The sequence below is a fragment of the Camelus bactrianus genome, chromosome 20, assembly GCF_048773025.1.
Source record: "Camelus bactrianus isolate YW-2024 breed Bactrian camel chromosome 20, ASM4877302v1, whole genome shotgun sequence".
NCBI classification, from domain to species: Eukaryota; Metazoa; Chordata; class Mammalia; order Artiodactyla; family Camelidae; genus Camelus; species Camelus bactrianus.
In genome coordinates, this window is record NC_133558.1 from 37,226,375 (window position 1) to 37,246,900 (window position 20,526).

The 20,526-nt window shown below is 43.8% G+C and overlaps 1 protein-coding gene across 20 annotated transcripts in view; it reads right to left on the bottom strand.

Annotated features, from left to right (window-relative positions):
- Positions 1-20,526, bottom strand: part of DST (dystonin) — a 435,873-nt gene that overhangs the window by 53,961 nt on the left and 361,386 nt on the right. For all 20 annotated transcript variants that reach the window (XM_074348964.1, XM_074348971.1, XM_074348950.1 and 17 more), the window contains 8 exons: positions 19,322-19,481; positions 18,785-19,111; positions 17,917-18,001; positions 16,340-16,581; positions 15,179-15,385; positions 3,940-4,059; positions 3,649-3,756; positions 1,653-1,871 (listed from right to left, as the gene is read on the bottom strand). In XM_074348964.1, the coding sequence (XP_074205065.1) occupies positions 1,653-1,871; positions 3,649-3,756; positions 3,940-4,059; positions 15,179-15,385; positions 16,340-16,581; positions 17,917-18,001; positions 18,785-19,111; positions 19,322-19,481 (1,468 nt within the window). The remainder of the gene's footprint in view (positions 1-1,652; positions 1,872-3,648; positions 3,757-3,939; positions 4,060-15,178; positions 15,386-16,339; positions 16,582-17,916; positions 18,002-18,784; positions 19,112-19,321; positions 19,482-20,526) is intronic.

Below are 20,526 nucleotides of genomic sequence, written 5' to 3' on the forward strand. Positions count from 1 at the left end.
CATCGGGATTTCTGCCAAAAATAATCTTTACACTAAAATTAAATTTAATTCTACATAGTTTATAAGGCTTCCTCCCACCGAACGATGCAGACAGAAGGCCATAAAATTTCCATTTTGCATTCAAGGGTTCTCTAAAGCTCTTCTAAACAAAACAAATACTGAGGGATCATCTCCAATGCCAATACATTAAAAAAGTAAACAAGTTAAGATTAATAAGTATGTAACATACTTCAAACAATGATGTAATACAGCCTGATTAAGCGTTGCACACATATGCACACAATGATTAGTCTCAGAGTACATCTTGTACAGATCTGGGAGAGCAATGAGGTTCCCAAGACCATAAATAACAGGAATTCCAGATTTTTCTGTTTCCCGACAGTCTTGAATCCTCTCACTCAAGACTTTGCAAAATTTTAAGCTACATTAACATTTAAGTGACTGCTGGAAGGAGGGCTTCATAATGCCATCTTGAAAGTTTCAAACATGGTGTATTTGTAGATAGATGTAAGTTACTCGATAGTTTACTCACGTAAACTTACAAGAGCAGAGAACTTCAAAAGATTTCCATGTATATAAGGTTAAAGGAAAAAAAAAAAAAAGAGGACGGGGAAATAACCTGTCTTTAAACTTCAGCATGTTTTCCTTTACACACAGTTAGATTTCATGACAACGCTACTCCAGCTACGCTATACTTTAATACTATAGTACACCTAACATTTACTTATGTACTTACTATAGAATGCTTACATATTTAATACTATGGTATAGAAATAGACTGTATTTGCTGTATCGTACGTTTTCCCCAAGCTCAATGGTCTTGTCTGTGTGACGTCCCTTCCCTGTATTTCTACCCCTTGTTCACATTCTAGGCGGCTCCAACCACCATGTATATAAAATATAAAACTTAATCAACGTGGAAGTTGAAAGCAATTCAACATGATCAGTTGGAAAGGACTTTAAATGCATCTCTCTCTAACATTTTTCTTGGAGGGGGGAGGTAATTAGGTTTATTTATCTGGTTAGTTATTTCAATGGAGGGACTGGGGATTGAACCCAGGACCTTGTGCATGCTAAGCATGTGCTCTAATCATTGAGCTATCCCCCACCCCCTCCTCTCTAACATGTTAAAATGAGGATTTTGAGCAGGGAAGGTATAGCTCAGTGGTTGAGTGTGTGCTTAGCACGCACAAGGTCCCGGGTTCAATTCCCAGTACCTCTATTAAAATAAAGTAATAAGCCTCGTTACACCCCCCCCAAAATAAAAATCTTTTTAAATAAAAAGAGGATTTGTGGTGGAGGGTATAGCTCAGTGGGAGAGTGTGTGTTTATTAGCATGCGTGAGGTCCTGGGTTCAACCCCCCATAATTCCATTAAAAATAAACAAATAAATAAATAAACAAACCTAATTACCTCCCCAAAAATAAAATAAAATGAAGATTTTGTTTTCGCACTCAGTTTATACTGAGTCTGCCCACAGGAGTCTTCCCACGGTAAAGCTGGACAGCAGGGCGGCAGGGCGAACGGCGCAGACCCAAAGGCAGCACCGCCCCGCCGTCCCCATCACACGAGGCGTCTGCATTCAGCACACCCCGAGCGTCGTGACTCCCTTTCCGTGGGGCCCCCCGCGCTCCCCGCGGCGCCGAGCTCACCCGGTGTTCCTCCTGCTGCTGCCGCAGGGTTTCGTACTCGAGGGCGGGGGCGGGAAGCTGGGCGATGATGCTCTGCGTGTCCATCAGCCACGGCCAAAGCTCTTCGTATGTTTCCCAGAACTGACTCGCCAGGGACTGGGCGCGTTCTAACTGCAGGTACCTCTCCGAGTTCACCTGGCAGATGGCGTCGTAGTTCTTCAGTACCTTGTCCAGCTTTTTCTAGAAGATGAGATGATAAGACGTGGTTAACTGGTCAGGCAGGCCAAGGAAGCAGCTCACGTCCCCGGGGATGCTCTGTCCAGGACCGCGCAACAGGCAGGTGTGGAGCGAGCGCTCGACTGTGCACGTTACATGAAGGAACCAACAGAGGCCATTCAGATTGTAACTGCTGCTATGCATACAAGTTCAGATTAAAGAAAGGCCCTCCATGTTGTTGCATATGGCAGGAATTCCCTCCTTTTTAAGGCTGAATACTAAATACTAGTCCACTGTATGCTAATGGGGTGCTCTTACTACAAAGAAAAAAAATTCAGATAAACAACAACAACCTACTGTACAGCACAGGGAACTATATTCAATATCTCATAATAACACATAATGGAAAAGGATCTGAAAAGAAAAAAAATATACAGGCATGTATACGTAAAACTGAATCACTTTGCCGTACACCTGAAACTAACACTGTAAATCAATTACACTTCAGTAAAAAATAAAATCTTAAAAATTTTCATATACACATGGAGAAACTAGGGAAAAGGCAGAAAACATCTTAACATTACAACAGGAGGAGCTCAGGCTTGGAGAACAGCCTTCAAGTGTTTATGCATGAGACAGGGGGCTCTCCAAACACAGTACGCAAAATTCTCCAGCCGTTCTTCTAGGTGAGAAAAGTAAGTCCCATATAAGCCTGGCAACCTTTATGTTACTTTCTGTTAAAACGTGAGGACTGTTTTCCACAACTGAAATTCTAAGAGGAACTGCTGGTCAGGGAAATTAATCACATAGATTAGAAGCATTATGCTATAATATGGATTCTAAGTAGGGCATTATGCTATATATGGCTTCCATGGGGTGGTCACAATAATCTTGGTTGTGGTATAAGTTCATTTCATAACTTAATAGCAGAAGACAAAGCCCAAAAGTAATCCAACCGACCACAGAGTAACACCGAAATTACTTCATGATCATCTGTATTTCTCATGTCAGAATCTTTGCAAAAATACTAAGGAAAGATTAAATTATATACAAGTGAACTGCCATTGTAGAGTATTTGATTTAAAAGAAGAATCCACATATAGTGTACATTCTATCATTTTGCTTATGGCATACCTTAAAAGCAATGCACACGCTTTTAAATATGACCTGAGGCATAGACATCTGTATATGTATTTCTGCCATGAGATATTTTCCTACCCAGAAGCATTAATATACATTAATTTCTTTAGGCTGTTCAGATGTCTGAAGATGAAGTGAACTAAACATTTTCATTTGTAGCTGGTTTCCCATCAACCAAAAGGATTATTAAAACTGCATACACTGAAAGCTTCCTTAATAATTCTGCTCATTTTTTCTCCTATGTGGATTACTATAACTTTACACAGAATGGATTTCAGCCAGAGAGGACCACATATTTGGGGTTTTGTTTCAGCTCCAGAGGCCCAAGTGTTCCTGAAGCGGAGAAACCACAGTTGACACATATCATAACAATTTACCCATGATAATCGCGATAATACAGCTAACATCAATTGAACGCTTAACGGGGGCCAGTTACTCAAGGACTCAACCCTTAAGAGCTTTGCCATCTATTAAAAAAGATTATCCCCTGGGTGTTTCCCTTAAGGCGTATTCCTTTCACTGTTATCCTATAAGCCTGAAAAACACTTTATTTAAAACTAATGATTTAGCTGTGGAAACCGCAGCTGTGGATAAAGGAAAAGTGCTTTTCTAGGGGAGTGTGTGCACCAGTCTCACACCCGCCACGGAGACGGGGCGTTACCTTCATCGACTGTTTTTCCTCTTCGCTGCACATGCTCATAATTTGGTGTCCAGACTCAACAAGCTCATCGATAACGTCCTTGTGCCGCAAAATCTCCATGGTGAATGCCTGTGTTTACCAAGACAAAGAGTTTTACAGCTAAAATAAAACCAACCAGGCAAAGCGGTTAGAACGACTTAGCAGGTTACACCAGACGTCTCGCAGACGCCATCACGGGAGCAAGCGTGTTGCCGGGACGCGGGGCACACGGACCAATCACGGATGCAACTGGGAATAAACGTGTGCCTTCACCTTCTGAACCTGCAGCTGAGCAGAGGTCTGGTCTTGCTCAAGCCTGATGTCACCCAGGGAAGTCAGTTTCTTCTCCATTTCAGTAATCCAGGATAACTCCGCATCGGCCGCCTGGTCAAACTAAACGAAAAGATAAATAATCCGGTCAGCAAGCTCCTGCAACTGGGGCCAGAAAAACGCCTAGCTACGTTTCTTTCAAATGTCCCTACTGCCCGGGTGGAAACTCTGAGCTCGCCGCTTCGTGACAATCTGAAATAATCCATGGTAAGGACTGTAGTTATTTTTTTTAAAAGGAGAACTTTCTGCAGAGAAATTAAACACAACCTCTTGAAATGGACTGAGACCCTAACAAGGCATTGATGATTTGAGGAGAGCTAACCCTGCTACCTTCTCTTTGGTAGAAGTAAGGCTTTCTCCCTAAAGATACAATCCAAATTGAACGGCTGTGAAAATCAATAGCTGGATAACATCTTCCAGTCACTTCACCCTTCACTTTAACCTGTATGATAGGCAGACAGCATTCTGCTAGCAAAGTACACGATTCCCAGCAAAAAGAATGAAATATTCCATTTATTATACTATGTGTGTATATGGAAAATATGTTCCCCTGTATGTAGCATATACCCCCAAACGTCTCATGTACAATTTTTTCTACATCTCATTTAATAACAACAGAAAGCATTTTCAAGACCATTCTTAAATATTTTAAGAGATTTTCTTATCCTGATCATAACAGTAAGGCATGGGGAGAAATTCATAAACTACAGAAAAATACACAGAAGAAAATTAAAACTCAGGAGTTAATACTGTTGGTATTTTAGTGAATCTTCTTCCAGCAGTTGAGACTTATAATAAAAGTCTCGGATAATATTGGATAAACAGTTTCATATCCTGCTTTTTAATTTATCATGAACACTTCCCATGTCACAGAAATGTGATTTTTTAAAAATAACATCATTGTATTCCAGCATACCTGAATATTTTCATTTAGGCTCCCTGCATTTTTTGCCATTATATAAACAACCCTGGAACGACTATCCTTGTATGTAAATCTCCGTTGGCATCTCTAATTAGTTCCTGAGGGTGGATTCCTAGAAGCTGACTTCCAAGTCAAAGAGCATGGAGATTTTCAGTAACTTGCATCAGATAAACCCCAAAGCCTCCCAGTTTTCATAAATGAGTAAAGTGGGTAAGGGACACCCCAGCACCAACCGTGAACGGTGACTAGAACGCCTCAGTGGGAGGAGTTAAGGGGGAATGGACATTGTGATTGTCAAGTCTGGCACAGCCAGAACCCCTCATTTTTCAAGAGCATCTGAAAATCCAGGCTGGGATGGGCGATAACCAGGTGAGGGGAGAGAAGGGTGAAGGTAAGAAACTAAACTGGAAAATAATTCATAAACAACTTAAATGTCCATCTACAGATGACTGGATAAAGAAGTTGTGGTATATATATATATACACACACACACACACACACACACACACACACACACACACACACACAATGGAATACTACTCAGCCATAAAAAATAATAAAATAATGTCCTTTGCAGCAGCATGGATGAAACTGTAGATCATCATTCTGAGTGAAGTCAGCCAGAAACAGAAAGAAAAATACCTATGATATCACTTATATGTGGAATCTTTAAAAAAAAATGACACAAATGAAGTTATTTACAAAACAGAAACAGACTCACAGACACAAAAAACAAACTTACGGTTACCAGGGGGGAAGAGGGTGGTGGAGAGAGAGAAATTGGAAGTTGGAGATTTACATATACTAACTAGTATATTTAAAATAGATACACGACAAGTTTCTACTGTACAGCACAGGGAACTATATTCAATATCTCGTAGTAACCTGCAATGAAAAAGACTGTGTATGCATATGGATAACTGAAACGTGGTGCTGCGTATCAGAAGTTGACACAACATTGTAAACTGACTATAATTCATACTTTTAAGACATGATGCAACACTCCAGATTCACAGGAAGACAGGGCAGACATACTTCTCCCTCTTCCACACAAGTACACCTCAGAGCCCTGAGCACTATCAGAGCCCTAAGCACTACACACACACACACACACACACACACACACACACACACAGAGCCTCTAGGCAGAGGGAGAAGAGAATGGAGCTGCTACAGACCGAGGAACAGCCCAGGGGCAAATTCCCAGTTCCCTGGGTTTTCTTTTCACCTCACATGACCTAGACTGGATGCTGGGGAAACTGGCCACCCAAAAGCACCAAGAGGCATGGGCCATGCCCCAGGAAAGCCTGGTCTCTCTGATCAAAGGAGCAGGAAAGGGCAGCCTGGCAGGACAGAAAACTTTCAGACACTATCTGCTCTACTCCAACCACACACCACGTAACAAAGCCCTGCCTCCCTACGCTCATGCCAACAAAGGCTGATGGGAGCCCTGATGCCCACCCTGCCAGGTGAGGTCAGCCAAAGCCAAAGAGGCAACCAGGGGGCCCTGGCTCCCAGGGTCTGTGGAGACCACGTGGGGAGCCTGGACCTCCACTCACCCAGCGTCCAGGGGCAGACCCTGCTTCTCTCCTCGGGAGTGGTAGCATCAGGGAAGGCCAGGCAGTCAGGATTCTCACGTCACTCAGTGGTACTGTGGCCCTGCACCACGGTGTCCAGGAGCTAAACCTCCCACTCCCACCAGCAGAAGTGAGGACCCCTTAGGGGTCGTGCGAGGTTGCCCAGGGGACCCGGGCTTCTGCCTCCCCAACACCGGGCAGCATCCCCGTAGCTTCCACCAGAGCTGGGTCACAGAAAGCCAACTGCAACAGGGAGCTTCATCAAGACCCAAAACTCACAACACCAAGAACCAAGAAGAATGTGAACTGAACAAAGGAGGGATACTAGCAGATGCTTATACCCAGCAGGTGCTCATCCCCAGAAGATGCTCATCCCTGGCAGGTGCTCATCCCTGGCAGGTGCTCATCCCCGGCAGGTGCTCATCCCCGGCAGGTGCTCACATCCAGATGCCCGGGATGTGAGGGCTGTCTGACAGCTCTTTAAGCAGCCAGGATGAAAATGCTTCAATGAGCAATGTCCAACACAGCTGAAACGACTGAAAACTTGGAAGTCCAAAGGGACAAAACCTGAAGTGTCAGCAAAGACTGAATGGAAACACTGGAACTTGGAAGTCTAACAACTGAAATAAAAGCCCAGGGGACGAGGTCAAAGAAGACAGAATCAGTGAAGAAAGAGACAGATCAACAGAAGTCGTCCAACCTGGATAACAGAAAACAGACTAACAACAGTAACGGAACTCAGGGCCTGAGAGATTATAATAAAAGAGCTAACATTCAAGTCACTGCCATCCCAGCAGGAGAAAGTGGCTGTGGCGGAAAAGTGCTCAAACTTTCTTGAAATCATAAAATGATAGAAACAGAGACCAGATTTGTGGTGGCCAGGAGCTGAGGCGGAGGGAGAGGTGGAGGGGAATGGATATGGCTACGAAAGGGCAGCCTGAGGCTCCTTGTGATGGAAACGTTCCGTATCTTGGCGGCGGCGGGATCAGCGTCCTGCTTGTGATACGGTACCAGAATCCTGCACGATGCTGCCATTGGGGAAACTGGGACAACGGTCCAACGGGACCTCTGCGTTATTTCTTACAACTGCATGTGAGTCTACGGTTATCATAAACAACTTAAAAAAAAAACACTCTGTGTGGGTAATTTCTCATCCGTAAGTCCTGTTTGCATTTTCTCTTTGAGATACACGCTACCCAGCTGCCCTTCAGAAAGGATGTATTGATTCACACTCCCCTAAGCGGTCCTCTCATCAACATGGGGCATAAGTTATTTTTTAAGTATTTTTTTCGAGCCTATCAGTGGACTTTCCTTAATTAAAAGGACGTAACCTGCCCCCAAAGCCTGGCATAAACAATGACAGCACGTATCAAGAACACGGTTAATAGCTTCAACCTCACGAAATAAAAAAATTAAAACTTATAGAAGTGAAAAAATTCGTAATAATACCACCGAATTATTGTGAAGATTTTCTCCCCTATACATCATGAACCCACCTGTTTTCACCTTTACCAAGTAACAGAGTAAATAAATACTGAAGCTGTTTGCAGGTCAATTTCTTTGGGGCAATAGTTTAGACAGAAAAAAATTCCAGTAATCATCGAAATACGGGCCCAAAGCAGAACTATAACAAGGGTTAAAGAAATATTTTGACATGTATCTTTAAAAACAAATCACCTAAGGACATGAAAGGGAAGATACGGTTCAAGGGACCTTTCCTTCAGCATCTCTGAAAGTGTTACCTGCACAAAATCTGAATATAAACCAACTTCAAACTAAAAGAGAGGCCAAGTCAGGCTGCTTTGAGACTCCTCCAGTGTCACACTGTCGCGTCTGCTGCGTGGACACGTGTCCTTCGAAAGCCACGCATCTAAGAGGGTCACAGAAAATCATAGCTTTAGAGTCATCAGAGTGGGCAACTCTCACATGAGGACAGTGCTTCGAAAATGACTCTGCACATTTGTGCGCTCAAATAGAAAGGTTTATTTTTCCTGTGTTTCCCTTAACCTCCTGCACTGGTTTTTGAAGCTGCCTCACGGTTTGTACGTAGTGTAAAACACACGTTTTGCTCGTGAATTCGTTACTTCCAAGGCTGCAGATGCAAGTCGGAACCACGTGGACTCCAGAAGGAATCCTGATAAGCCATTTGAAAAATTCTATCTTAATCTGGTTCAACAGTTGTTATGACATGACTTAAGTTTCAAATGGAACTACTCATGAGCAATTTTTGATCACCGGGAAAAAGAAAAAAAAATTCATCAACCAGTTCAGCAGCGTCAGCTGTGCAAAAAAGAAATCTTCCAAGCAGACAAATGGAAGTGTCTTCTCTGCACAGGTCGTGAACTTTTGGGCTGCACAGGATGAAACTCCAAGGCAAAATTCTACGTGATGCCCTCAAAGAGTACAAAACTGAGAAAAAAAAACAGTCCAGGCTTCTCCACCTGAGCACAAATGCTGCAAGAAGTTGGAATAAAATTTAACAGCACTGACTTGTTTCTTTCCTTCTACTGGTCCCTGAAAAAAACTCAAAGTGATGCCCCACCCCTCTAATTTGTGTCCAGGCTATTTTTAGTATTTATATGACAGTCCTAGTAAAGAAAGTCAGGCTCTTAGTGTTAATATTAGTTTAATACTAAGTCTCCTTTTCTTTAAAAAAAAAAAAAAAGTCTCCAACAACAACAAAAAAAACAAACAGTACAAGGATACCATCCAAGTTGCCAAAACAGAAAGCTGAAACTCAAACATGGTTTCTTTAACCAAGGCAAATATTTGCCTGCTGAAAGAAAACAAGACTTCAAGTGGAAGCTTCCCTTCTGCCTTTGAAATTTTTTTTTTCATTAAATGAGAAAAATATTTATTGCTGAGAAACAAAAGGAACACCCCCCAGGGTCTCCATGAAACGATTACGGTCGAGCAAGGCATGTTATTCCTGTCTGGGTCTCTTCCAAATGACTTGCCGTGTGTATTTCTAACAGACTATCAAAATGGCTTATTTCACACGTGAGTGACGTGGACAGCAAGCTCACTACACCAAATTTTCCATCTTTTTTGGGGAGGAGGGGGGTAATTAGGTTTAGTTTTTTGTTTATTTATTTTTAGAGAAGGTAGTGGGGTTTGAACCCAGAACCTCGTGCACGCTAGGCATGCACTTTACCACGTGAGCTATATCCTCCCCCGACTCTACACCAAATTTTAATAAGTTTGCTTGCTGCTCATAGAAGTAGCAAAAAACGGCTTCCAATGAATGGCAGACAATGTTAGCATCCCTAACTGCATTCGGGGGACGTATTTTAACGGGGGTGGTCAGTGGCATGTGACTATCAACCTGAGCTACTGAAGTTCCTATTAGAGGTGAACCAGCGTCCCAGAGATTTCCTACAAGCTGGTGAGAGACACTCCAACTGGCCAATCTCTAAATGTTCCTGGAAAACACTCTGAAACAGTAACAGGCAACATTCATCTGAACATACTGTTCTAAGTGCTTAAGATGCAGTAACATCTCCTTTGATCCTGACAACAGCTGTGTGATGTGGGTATTAGCACTAGTTCCATTCACAGCCCAGGAAGCCAAGGCAGAGAGAAGCGAACTGACCCACCAGAGGTTACCCGGGTTGAAGGAGAATTAATAACATGGCCGTGCTTGGGCTAACAGCTTGCTTATTCTTCCGCTTGCTCTCAAACTGGCCAACTAACCTGAAGGGCCGGTTGCTACTCTCAGCTCCAGGACCACTGTTAAAATGAAGCTATTAATTTTACTGTCACCGCTTTATTCCAGTAATCAAAAGCAGAAATCATTCTTGGTTTCTGAGTCGTTCCCCGAGGAAAAGGTCACAGAATTGCAATCTTACAAAACAGCCTGAATTACCAAGAAGACCATGCCTTGGGTACTTATAAGATAGAGATGGAAAGAGTGGCAACTACTAGCCTCTGCAGACTTGGTCACCTGGAGACACCATGATGCCACTCTGAACCTTATGAGAAGAAAATAATTCTGTTGGTGGTTATCGATGCTTTATTGTTTGAGCTGTGGCCGTATAACCACCCTGCCCCATCCCCAAAGTGGACTCACAGTTTTGAAGGCACTACCCTGCTGTGAGTCCCCTTTGCCTGGCAAAGTAATAAAGCTACCTCTTTTCTTCTATGCTCTTAAGACCCTGTCTCTGAGTTTCAATTCGGCTCGTCAGGGATGGGGGCCGACCTTTCAGCAACAAGGGCGTAAACACTGGGGCTGAGATTCGAACCACGGTGGTCTGACCCCTGCACTCGTGGTTACCCTGTCACATTGCTTGGGCTTGTCTACGGTTTGGGCTCAAGAACTCAAAAATAATCATGTGAGTTCACCAAAACTGGCTCAAATGCCACCACTGTCAAAAAAAAAAAAAAAAAAAAAAAAAAGCGGTAGGTTTTAATTTACTGTTTAAACTTTTCTCCAATCTCCGACACATCGCTTTTGTACTTATCTAGAAAGTTTCCCTTGAGTGGAAGCAGAGGTTTAAGTCAGACAGAGTGATAAGCAAACCTTTACCTCAAGGACATCCTTTTACTCCCTTCCCCTGGGGAGGACCTTATCACTTTCTTTTGATTAGCATTTCCTTCCATTTTGTTCCCTCATATTATTCATAATGCAGCTTGCATTCTCCCACGCCAACACCTGGACAGGCTAAACAAATCTCCCTTCCTTCTCATTCTTTAAAAGAAATAAACAGGTGTTATTTTTCTCCAAGGCTGATTTGTAACAACCCAATGAGCTGTTTATTTTAACTGCATTATGTGCCTCTATATTGGGGGATGATGATGGTGCAATAAAATAAGCCAGGCGACTGGAACAGCCAAAAAGTGCCTGGGATTCCCAGACCCAGTGAGATATAAGCTTGTAGCATCTTCTGATAACTCCACGTTTGTTAACTGTATATGAATAACTGCACGACAAGCTGCTCTGGGTTTAAACAATCCAGTGACCTGAATTCCAGCTGTACGTCTGTACAACATCTTAAAGTAAACATGCCTTTCCCCGTTTCCACGTGGCTCGTTTGGTTCAGTGTGCAATTCGAGAAAAGAAAACCAGCAGAGATGTAAGACCCTGCGTAGGCGTGACACACAAAACTATGTCCAGTTTCTAACTCAGATAACGGCATGTCCTGTCAGAGGAGGCAGCTGTTTTGTTTCTTTGTAAAGCACAACATCACTATTTACCAAGCTGCCTCCATCCAGTTTGATCTTTCCCAAAAGTTATGAATGGGCCCGATTTAAAAAAAAAAAAAAAAGCAAAATCAGTATCTTTTTCAGGATATCGGTGCCTGCAAATCGGAGAGCCAGATTTGGGGGCTTTTAACAGGAAGCACTGAATGCACACAGTCCCCACGCACTTGCTCGGGACTGAGGCTGTCCCATTATTTCCCAAATAACAATAAATGTCATTTGGATTTGCATAAGGCTGTTGGCCTTGTGAAATCAAACTTCAGTGACACAGCTTCTCACAACTGTTATTAGAATTAACATGAGAAATGTAAGCATGTCCAATCAGAACTTTTTGGAAAACTGAATTTGCAGGGTGGTTATGAAGTACATGCTAATCAGGTTATCTGTATGTTTCCTTCCCTAATCGCTTCCAACCTTAACCTTTTTCCATGTCTGACATCTTTCATGTCAAGGTTGGGAAGCCAATACCCTCTGAGATGACGGCCTGACCGTTCCCCTGAAGTCCCTCCACACCTGAATTTCAAAACGCAGGTTATCACCTTATAAAGGAGGTAGGTCTGTTCGTAAACAAGCTTAATGTCAAAAGATTGGAACATCTTAAGAGAAATCTGCTTGGAAAGCAGCACATTTGGGTATTTTAAATCTAGTTTCATTTCATCAGGTTATTCAGGGACAAATGATTAAATCTATACATTGGAAAATTCTCCAGTCATGTTCCAGGCACCCATCCTCACCCCATCACTTGTGGCTGGATAGGTGGGGGGAGGGATCTGGGAGGAGAAGCTGTCAATAAAACAAATAGATGGGCTGTGGTCAGATTATGTCCACGTTTCGGATGGAGAAGAAACAGAACAGCAGGTGATGCGTTTATATAACGTAAAACAAACAGTACAAAGTATGTGGCTGACATCCAAGTCTGAAGATTTTTTTTTTTTGCATCATTCTTTTTTTTAATATTCTTTTTTAAAAAAAATTTGGGGGGGTAATTAGGTTTACTTACTTTTTTTGGAGAAGGTACTGGGGATTAAACCCAGGATCTTGGCTATGCTAAGCCATGTGCTCTACGACTTGAGCTACACCCTCCCCCTTCTGCATCATTTTTTTTGTATTTCATGGAAGTATTATCATTGGGTAAACAGAAAACAAATGTTTTAGTATCAAACCGTCCTCTGGTCCTACCTAATTCCAAACATCTCTACGGGGGCAAGGTTATAAAATAATTTCAGTGACATATCAGCTCCTTATTAAACTTGAAAATTAGGGGTTTGGAAACTACTCTTTTGAGTGTAAAACTGAATTTCTGCCAAACCAGAAAGGCAGGTACCAGTTTGTTCTTAAATTTGCCTAGAGAGTAAGAGATGTTTCATGACCCTTTCAGTGCACAAGCCATGTCTCAAAGTCCTTATGGTTGGAAATACCTTTGTTACATACCTCCATCTTGCTAAAACAATGGGACCTTCCTTACGATTATTGAGGGAGATTATCAAAAAAAAAAAAAAATCACCCCATAGGACTTTCCCTCTCTATCTGATTTACACAGAGGCACTCCAATGAGGTAGAATGAGATCCAGATTAAGTTCTGGTTGAAATGCCTACGGGGACTGCAGTCAAGTCACCTCATCCCACACTGTCCACACCCCTCCCAGCTCTAAATGGTGCAGCTCAGCCTTACCGGAAAGGTCTATCTCTTTTTCTTTCCTTTTGTTTTTTTTTTTTTTTTTTTGGAATTGGTTTAAGTGCTTTTTGTTGGTTTTCTTTATTACTGGGAGGTTACTTCTCTGGGCAGACTTGCAGGCATGTCAAAGGAACGCACATGTAAGTGCAGAATAAATACATACGAACAACCAGAAGATGGTAATACAGGGATGCCCCTAATGTTAGCTGCATGACTTTCTGGCAGAAAGATGCTTTCCCTAAACCCTCTCCATTCTCTCTCACAAGGACGGCTTGGAGGATACAGACCACAGTGTTCACACTGTCTTTCTTCCATGAGTTTTTCTGTATTCGTTGAGAAAATCTTGAAACTTTCAATAAGGGATGATTTTATTAGGGGAAAAAAAACCCAATTATTGTTATTTTCCTAAAGATGTTCTGGGTTCTAGAAAAACACATACCGACCCGGTGACTTTCATGTTGAAAATATGTGCAAAACCTTGAATAGAACTGGGCGACAGTTTAATGACCTTGGCACAGGGCAGAGCTTTGAGCCTGCCACCTGCCCTCGTGGCTGCCTTCCTTCAAGGGACAAGCCAACCACAGTCTGCTTCTCAAGAAAAATCATACTCCCAAGAGGATAGGCTCTCTGTCTATTTAGAGAAGTCTTCAGTGCCAACCTTGAAAGGATAAAATACATTCTGGTGAAAAACATTCAACTATTTTCCAATAGTTGAATAAACTTCGTGAATCAACAGGCTTACTTCCCTGTGCTAATGAGGCACTCAAATTCCTCCAGACTTTGAAAACGGAGCCGTGCACACGCAGCCCTCGGGTATCAAGGCCTCCCTGGCAGAGCTGTCTCAGGCAGGCCTTTTGCTGGCATTATTTCATCTGTTTTGTGATGAGAGCACACTTTTTTTTCCAGAGAGCACACCACTGAAATGAGGAGCGAGGCATCAAGGCTTCGGAACTAGATAAATCACACTTCTACGGTCAGCTGCGAAAATGAATTTTGGATGCTCCCGCACCATCTGATTTGTGTTCCTTGCTTTTGGCTTGGACAAGTAAAAGCTTAGTCACCTACCTTCCCCAGCTCTGGCCTACAGTTCACGGCAAAACCACACCGACCCCGGCAGAGAAAGCCCGCAATGACAGTCTGATGACTTAATGAATACTCAGAGATTTCCATAAAAGTTAATCAAAACCTGTGTTACAAGCTTGGGTTTCCAGGACCCCACGCGTTGCCCACAGTGTCCTGAGAGGGCTGTGGTTCACGGCGGGGGCCTAGGAAACTCTGGAACTCTAAACCCTGTACGAGCTGCAGACGGGTCAGAAAGGATCATTTTTTCCCCCTTCAGTCATCTTCAGAGAAAGTCTCCATTACCAACACCACTGCTTCCTTTTTAGAAAGGACACAGCCTCTCCTGGCCACATAGGAAGATGCAGAGTTAATAACTCAAAATACTGACTCACACACAGAGGAGACTTAACCAGGGTGCAAAGTTACCATGAGCGATGTGCACCCGTGCCGATGAAAGGCATTCTGTCTGGAGAGCAGGGGGCAGGGCTGGTCCTCCAGGTGGATGACCTGGTGAGGACGAGGTTCGGGGACCCGGAGGCAGCCAGCCATCAGCTCACTACAGATCAGCTTTGCCTGGCACTCGGATGTCCTCGGAACCCCGCTGGATCCCTTTCCAATCCCTCCTCTTTTGTGAAGCATGACCAACAAGTGGTGACACTACCGATGGCAACCTCTGCCCGGGGGGCGGCTCTGGGAACACGGGGAGGAGAGGCCCTGCCTAGAGGCCCGCCCACCCGCCCGCCATACCTGCTGGGATCTCAGGACGGCCGCGTCCATCTCCTCCACCTTCTGCGTGATGGTGTCGCTCACCAGGCGGTAGCGCTCGTTGTCCTCGGCCACCATCTTCTCCAGCCCCTCCCGCGCCCTCCAGGGCACCAGCTCCAGCAGGGCGCTGCTCACTTCGTTAAGCGAGTCCAGCAGGGCTTTGCTGTTCTTGGCTTCCTTCTTCAGCTCCTGGAAACGGGAGGAAGGAAACGTCCACACCCGTGGGCAACGCTGAGGAGTCTGGACAGGCCCTTCCCCTAACTGTGCTCGGGGCTGAAGCCCTTCGCAGGCCAATGCGATGTGCTGGCGTGGTCCCCTACGTCTCAGTCAGCTCTATAAACCTCAGTTGCTTAAAGCTATTTTGCAGAAAAGAAAGTGTTTCCTGAGGTGTTCAAAAGAGCCAATCATTTGTCAACACCGCAGGAGTTTTATCTTTGAAATGTATGATAAATGTTTAAAAGTTGGGAACCCAAATCAAGCAAGTTCCACATGTATTCATTCTTTGCTCGCTGATAACCTCTCAGTAATCAGGTAGCAGAAAAGTAAAACAAAAAGTAAAGTCCAAGCCCAGAGTCAAGTCACCCTCAAAACGAGGACCCACGTCGGCTTTAAATCACGCCCGTGGAATCATTACAGGCTTGGTGAGCTGGACCCCAGCAACTTCCTCCTCCCCCGTGCTCCTCCTTCAGGGATGATGAAAACAGACGCCGAGACCCCTGAGAAGGATGATCAGCAGGGGGGAAAAGACACTATTGCAGCGTAATTAGAGAAGCCACCTCATGTTTTCCATCTGTCCTGTAGAGATACTGTTATTCTAACGAAGGTATGTATTCTCTCTAAAACAATGATCATTTTCCTTTTTTTTTCCCTCTGTTTTCATCATTCTGTTCCTAGGGTAATAAATTTGACTCCCACCCTAAGAGTCGAGAAACAAATGCAAACATGCCATTTTCATCTTTCGGGGCTCCTTGAAATACCAAGAGCTGATATGTTGTCCATTTCGGATGGGTCCCCGCCCACCAAGGCATCCCTCAGCACGTTAGAAATGACGTGTGATAAATACGGTCTCGTTCCTGTGCAAGTAACACTCCCCGAAAGGTAGCGAGAGGACCCCCCCCGCCCCGAGCACAAAGCAGAGCGTACTTTCTGCCTGGCGTGTGCCTGGCTGGCGGCGTCTCCCATCAGATCCTGCGTCTCGTAGGACAGCAACTCCACCTCCACCTTGTCCAGCCAGGCGCACACCTCCTCGTGTGTGGTGTGCAGCCGCCGCGCCAGCTGCAGGGCCTGCTCCAGGGTCCCGGCCACCTCCGTGCTCAGTCGGGTGATGTCTCGGTACCTGGCTTTAATGGCCTCCAACTTGTCTTGAATGATTAAAACTTCGTCACCTAAAATTTCAAAGGCATGTTACATCTCAGGAAAGGGGCTGGGGGTGTGTATAGCTCAGGCGGAGAATGTGTGCTCAGCATGCACGAGGTGCTGGGTTCGATCCCCAGCACCTCCATTAAATAAATAAATCTAATTACCCCCACCCCCCAAAAAAAAAAAAAAAAACGAAAGGGGAAGAGGGGGTCCTTTAGATACTGTGATACGCTGATGAGATTTTCGGGGCTGGGGGTGAGGAGACCTTTCTCTAAAGAGGTGCTGACCCCAGAAAAGCCCCTCCCTCAATTTGAATCTTTCCCAGGATTTTGCGGCGAAGGCAAACAGCTCTGAAAATGTAAATATAAAACCGGTAAAGGGCTGCGGTGCCTTCCGTGACATGGGAAGGACCGCCGTGGCACGATGCTTTCCGTGTTCAAGCACAGGGGCTAACCACAGCCTGGGGTCCAAACGCCGACTTTGTGGCTTATTATCTTGCACGAGACACAGAACCTCCGTGTCCCTGGTGACGCATCATTGCGTGAGGAGAAGGAGAGAACCTATTTCATAAGGTTGGGATAAAAATGCAATGAGTTTCTATCTGCAAAGTGTTTAGAACAGTGCCTGGCACATGTGTGCACATGTGTATAATCTATGTACGTGCGTGTGTGTTCATAATAAACTCTTCTGTGCTATTCCATTACGTCTTCTTGTGCCTCCATTTAATTTCAGACACACAGAGGAACTGTGTCCTGGGCTTCAGACTTCAGGGCAAGGCTCTAAATACTAAACCAAACCCCTCCAGTTCATAATGAACTGGTACTCGCCCCTTCCAAGTACATACACTGAATTCAGTATAGGTCCAGTGAGACTCTCCTATGCCCAGTGGAATGACTTAAACAAGCTAGGGTCTGTTTCCTTAGTGAGTTCAAGCATGGAGAATGAAGCCTCGGGCAGTCACACTGTGTGCCACGGAATGCCGTCTATCTTAAAATTAAAAAACAAAAAACCATCCACAACCTACGTGCTCATTTGAACAATTGCCTCCCGTAAGTGGAAAACTAACATAACTCCACCGAGGGAGCCTCTGACCACCTCCTGGGCCCCAGTGCTTGGCGTTATGAGTAATTCACAAAACTTCTGTTAAGAACTCAGTGAGATCATGAGAAAAAAAAAAAAAGTGAAATCATATTCCAAAAACCTCCTTGATCGGCCTTCAAAGCATTCTCCAGGATGAAGTCTTGGAGCGGCCCCCGAATTATAAACTGTTTTTTTTTTTTTTTTAAAACCCCGTCTCTAAAATATTTTGAAAGCAAGGCAAAATGCTCACTGCTCGATGATTTGTCTTAGAGACGTCTCACCTGTTGTCTGTTTAAGTAGTTCTAGACCATTCAGTAACGCCTGATCTACGTTTTGTTTTCTGAGTAGGATGTCCTCTTGCAGAACCTAAAACACAGGTACCATTTTACGTGGAGAAAAGAAATTTAAAGACGCATAGGCATTACCTGTTAACCCCAGAGAATTTTAATTAGGTTTCATTTGGACCAGACACCTCACATTTTCAAATACCCCTCACTGTTCTCGCGTTTACCCCGCCTTTCTCCACCACTGTGCCCCCGTCCTGTGTTCATAATTCACTCCCCTCTTCAGAAAACGTGGCCAAGTGGGGACATCAGAGGATTGGTTTATTATGTACGGGTCTGCGTATACAATGATGACATGACAAAACGAAAGGTGAAAAATCCACCGACTGGATCAATTCAGTCTCTTTTAAACGTGACTTCACTGGGAGTTTGGGGTTTGCAGATACTAACTACTTGTATGTATAAAACAGATAAACAGCAAGGCCCTACTGTAGAGCACGGGGAACCAAAACCAATACTTTGGAATGGCCTATAATGAAAAAAAATATGAAAATGTATAGATGTATAACTGAATCACTATGCTGTACACCAGAAATTAATACAGCATTGTAAATCGACTATACTTCAATAAAAAACTGTGTTTTAATTAAAAAAAATTTAATTAAAAAAAAGCAAAAAGAAATGATGGGTAACATAACCAAAAACTAAAAAAAATAAAAGTAATTGTAAACCCAGGCCAAGTCTTCTTTGGAGTGTGTAGCGAGTCATCTAAGTCATAACGAGGAACATAAAATAATACAGAAATCAGGAGAACTGAGAAAACAAAGATAACTGAAATGAACAAAAACGAAATAAATCAAAATACCCGAAGCTCGGCCTGCTGCGTGCCCAGCCCCACGGGGCCGTAGTCCTGGACCGAGAGCCTGCTCAGCCTGTCGTGTGCTTCGTGCAGCCAATTCATCAGCTCCACTTCGTCTTCCCCAAAAATCTTAGCATTGCACAGGGCCTGCTGGAGCAGCTCAGACCTGCAGCGGCTCTTCTCCTGCATCTCAATGTACCACACTTGACACGAGTCTAATTTCTGCTGCACCGAATCTTTATCCTCCCTGGAGCTCAAAACCTTTAAGGACTGGCCGATGCTAACGGCCTGGTGTAAATGTTTACTGTGACTGAGGATGTCATCTTCTAAGGCCTAAATGAAGTTGAGAAAAAGAGAAACGAAAAAGAAAAAAAAAAAAAAGAGAGAATGGACAAATAAAAATGGAAACATAAAGCAGAACAAAAGGATGGCTCATGAAGCGGGTCTACGTCTGCAGTGATGCAGACGGGATGCAAACGTATGTCATAAAACCACAAAGGAAATGGAAAACAGGGTCTCGCTGACACGGGGTGGGAAGCTCACTTTGTGCTGCGTGATCTGTTCCTCCAGCTTGGATGCCTGGGTTCCGATGGGCTCGCAATTTGCCAGCTTCTTCTCCACGGTCGTCAGCCACTCATTGAGCGGTTCTAAGGTTTCATGAAATTGCTGGGCTACCACTGAGATACCTTCCAACTGACGATTCCTATAAACGGGCCAAGATGCAGGGCATTCAGGAATGAGGAACGTGGGAGAGCAGTCAACAGAAATCCCCACTCGGGCCCTTGCAACCCACGCTGAGCAGTTTGTGCACAAAACATCTTGGGTTAGAATGAAAATCTCTCACATCTAAAAGGCACTTTAAAGGGGGGGAGGGTATAGCTCAAATGGTAGAGCACGTGCTTAGCATGCACGAGGTCCTGGGTTCAATCCCCAGGACCTCCACCAAAAAACCAAATAAATAAATAAACCTAACTACCTACCCCCTGCAAAAAAAAAAAAAAAAAAAAAAAATCTGTAAAAGATATTTTAAAATAGTTCCACTATTAAATAAAATTAGTTCTCTTATTAACTAAAATTATAGTTGAACACACCAACCTCCAGTGCCTGAATATTACAAACATTTTAAGTTACCTGGTTATAATTCTTACAGTGATAACAGTTATAATAATAGTAAAGTTGTAATCCCAAGAGCAGTAATAATGATGGTTAAGAATAGGTAATATTTACTGAACACACATCCTGTGCTTTATCATAAACTAACTTCAGGCAGAGCCCCAGTCACTGAGCTGGCTTTAATCAAATGGTCAAAATTGGATGCAAACAGCATTCACAGTGGATTATGGGTGGTTCCTCCTTTAAAAAGCACACTGGCAGGTATATTTCCCCAAAGCAATAGTTAATGATCCTTGGGCTAAGACATCACGAAAGAGGAGAAACATGCCCTCAGACTCTTGCTTGTCGTGTAGTTTGAAATGCTTTTCGAAAACTCACCGTTCCCTCCGTTAAAAAGGTACCTCGGAAGGTGAAACCTACCTCCACTGTCCTCAGTGTTTATCGAGGGCAAGTGATTTCCTGGCCTGTGTACAGAGGACCTGATTCAGTGCCCAGTCCTGCGACTTACTTCGATGGGGACCCAGAGTGGCTGTCTTGTCAGCACATTTAATTCTTAGGGAATTACATGATTTGAGAAATGAGCTTTCTATGGGGATGAAGGGAATTATGGAAAACTGGTACATGCCACTGAATAC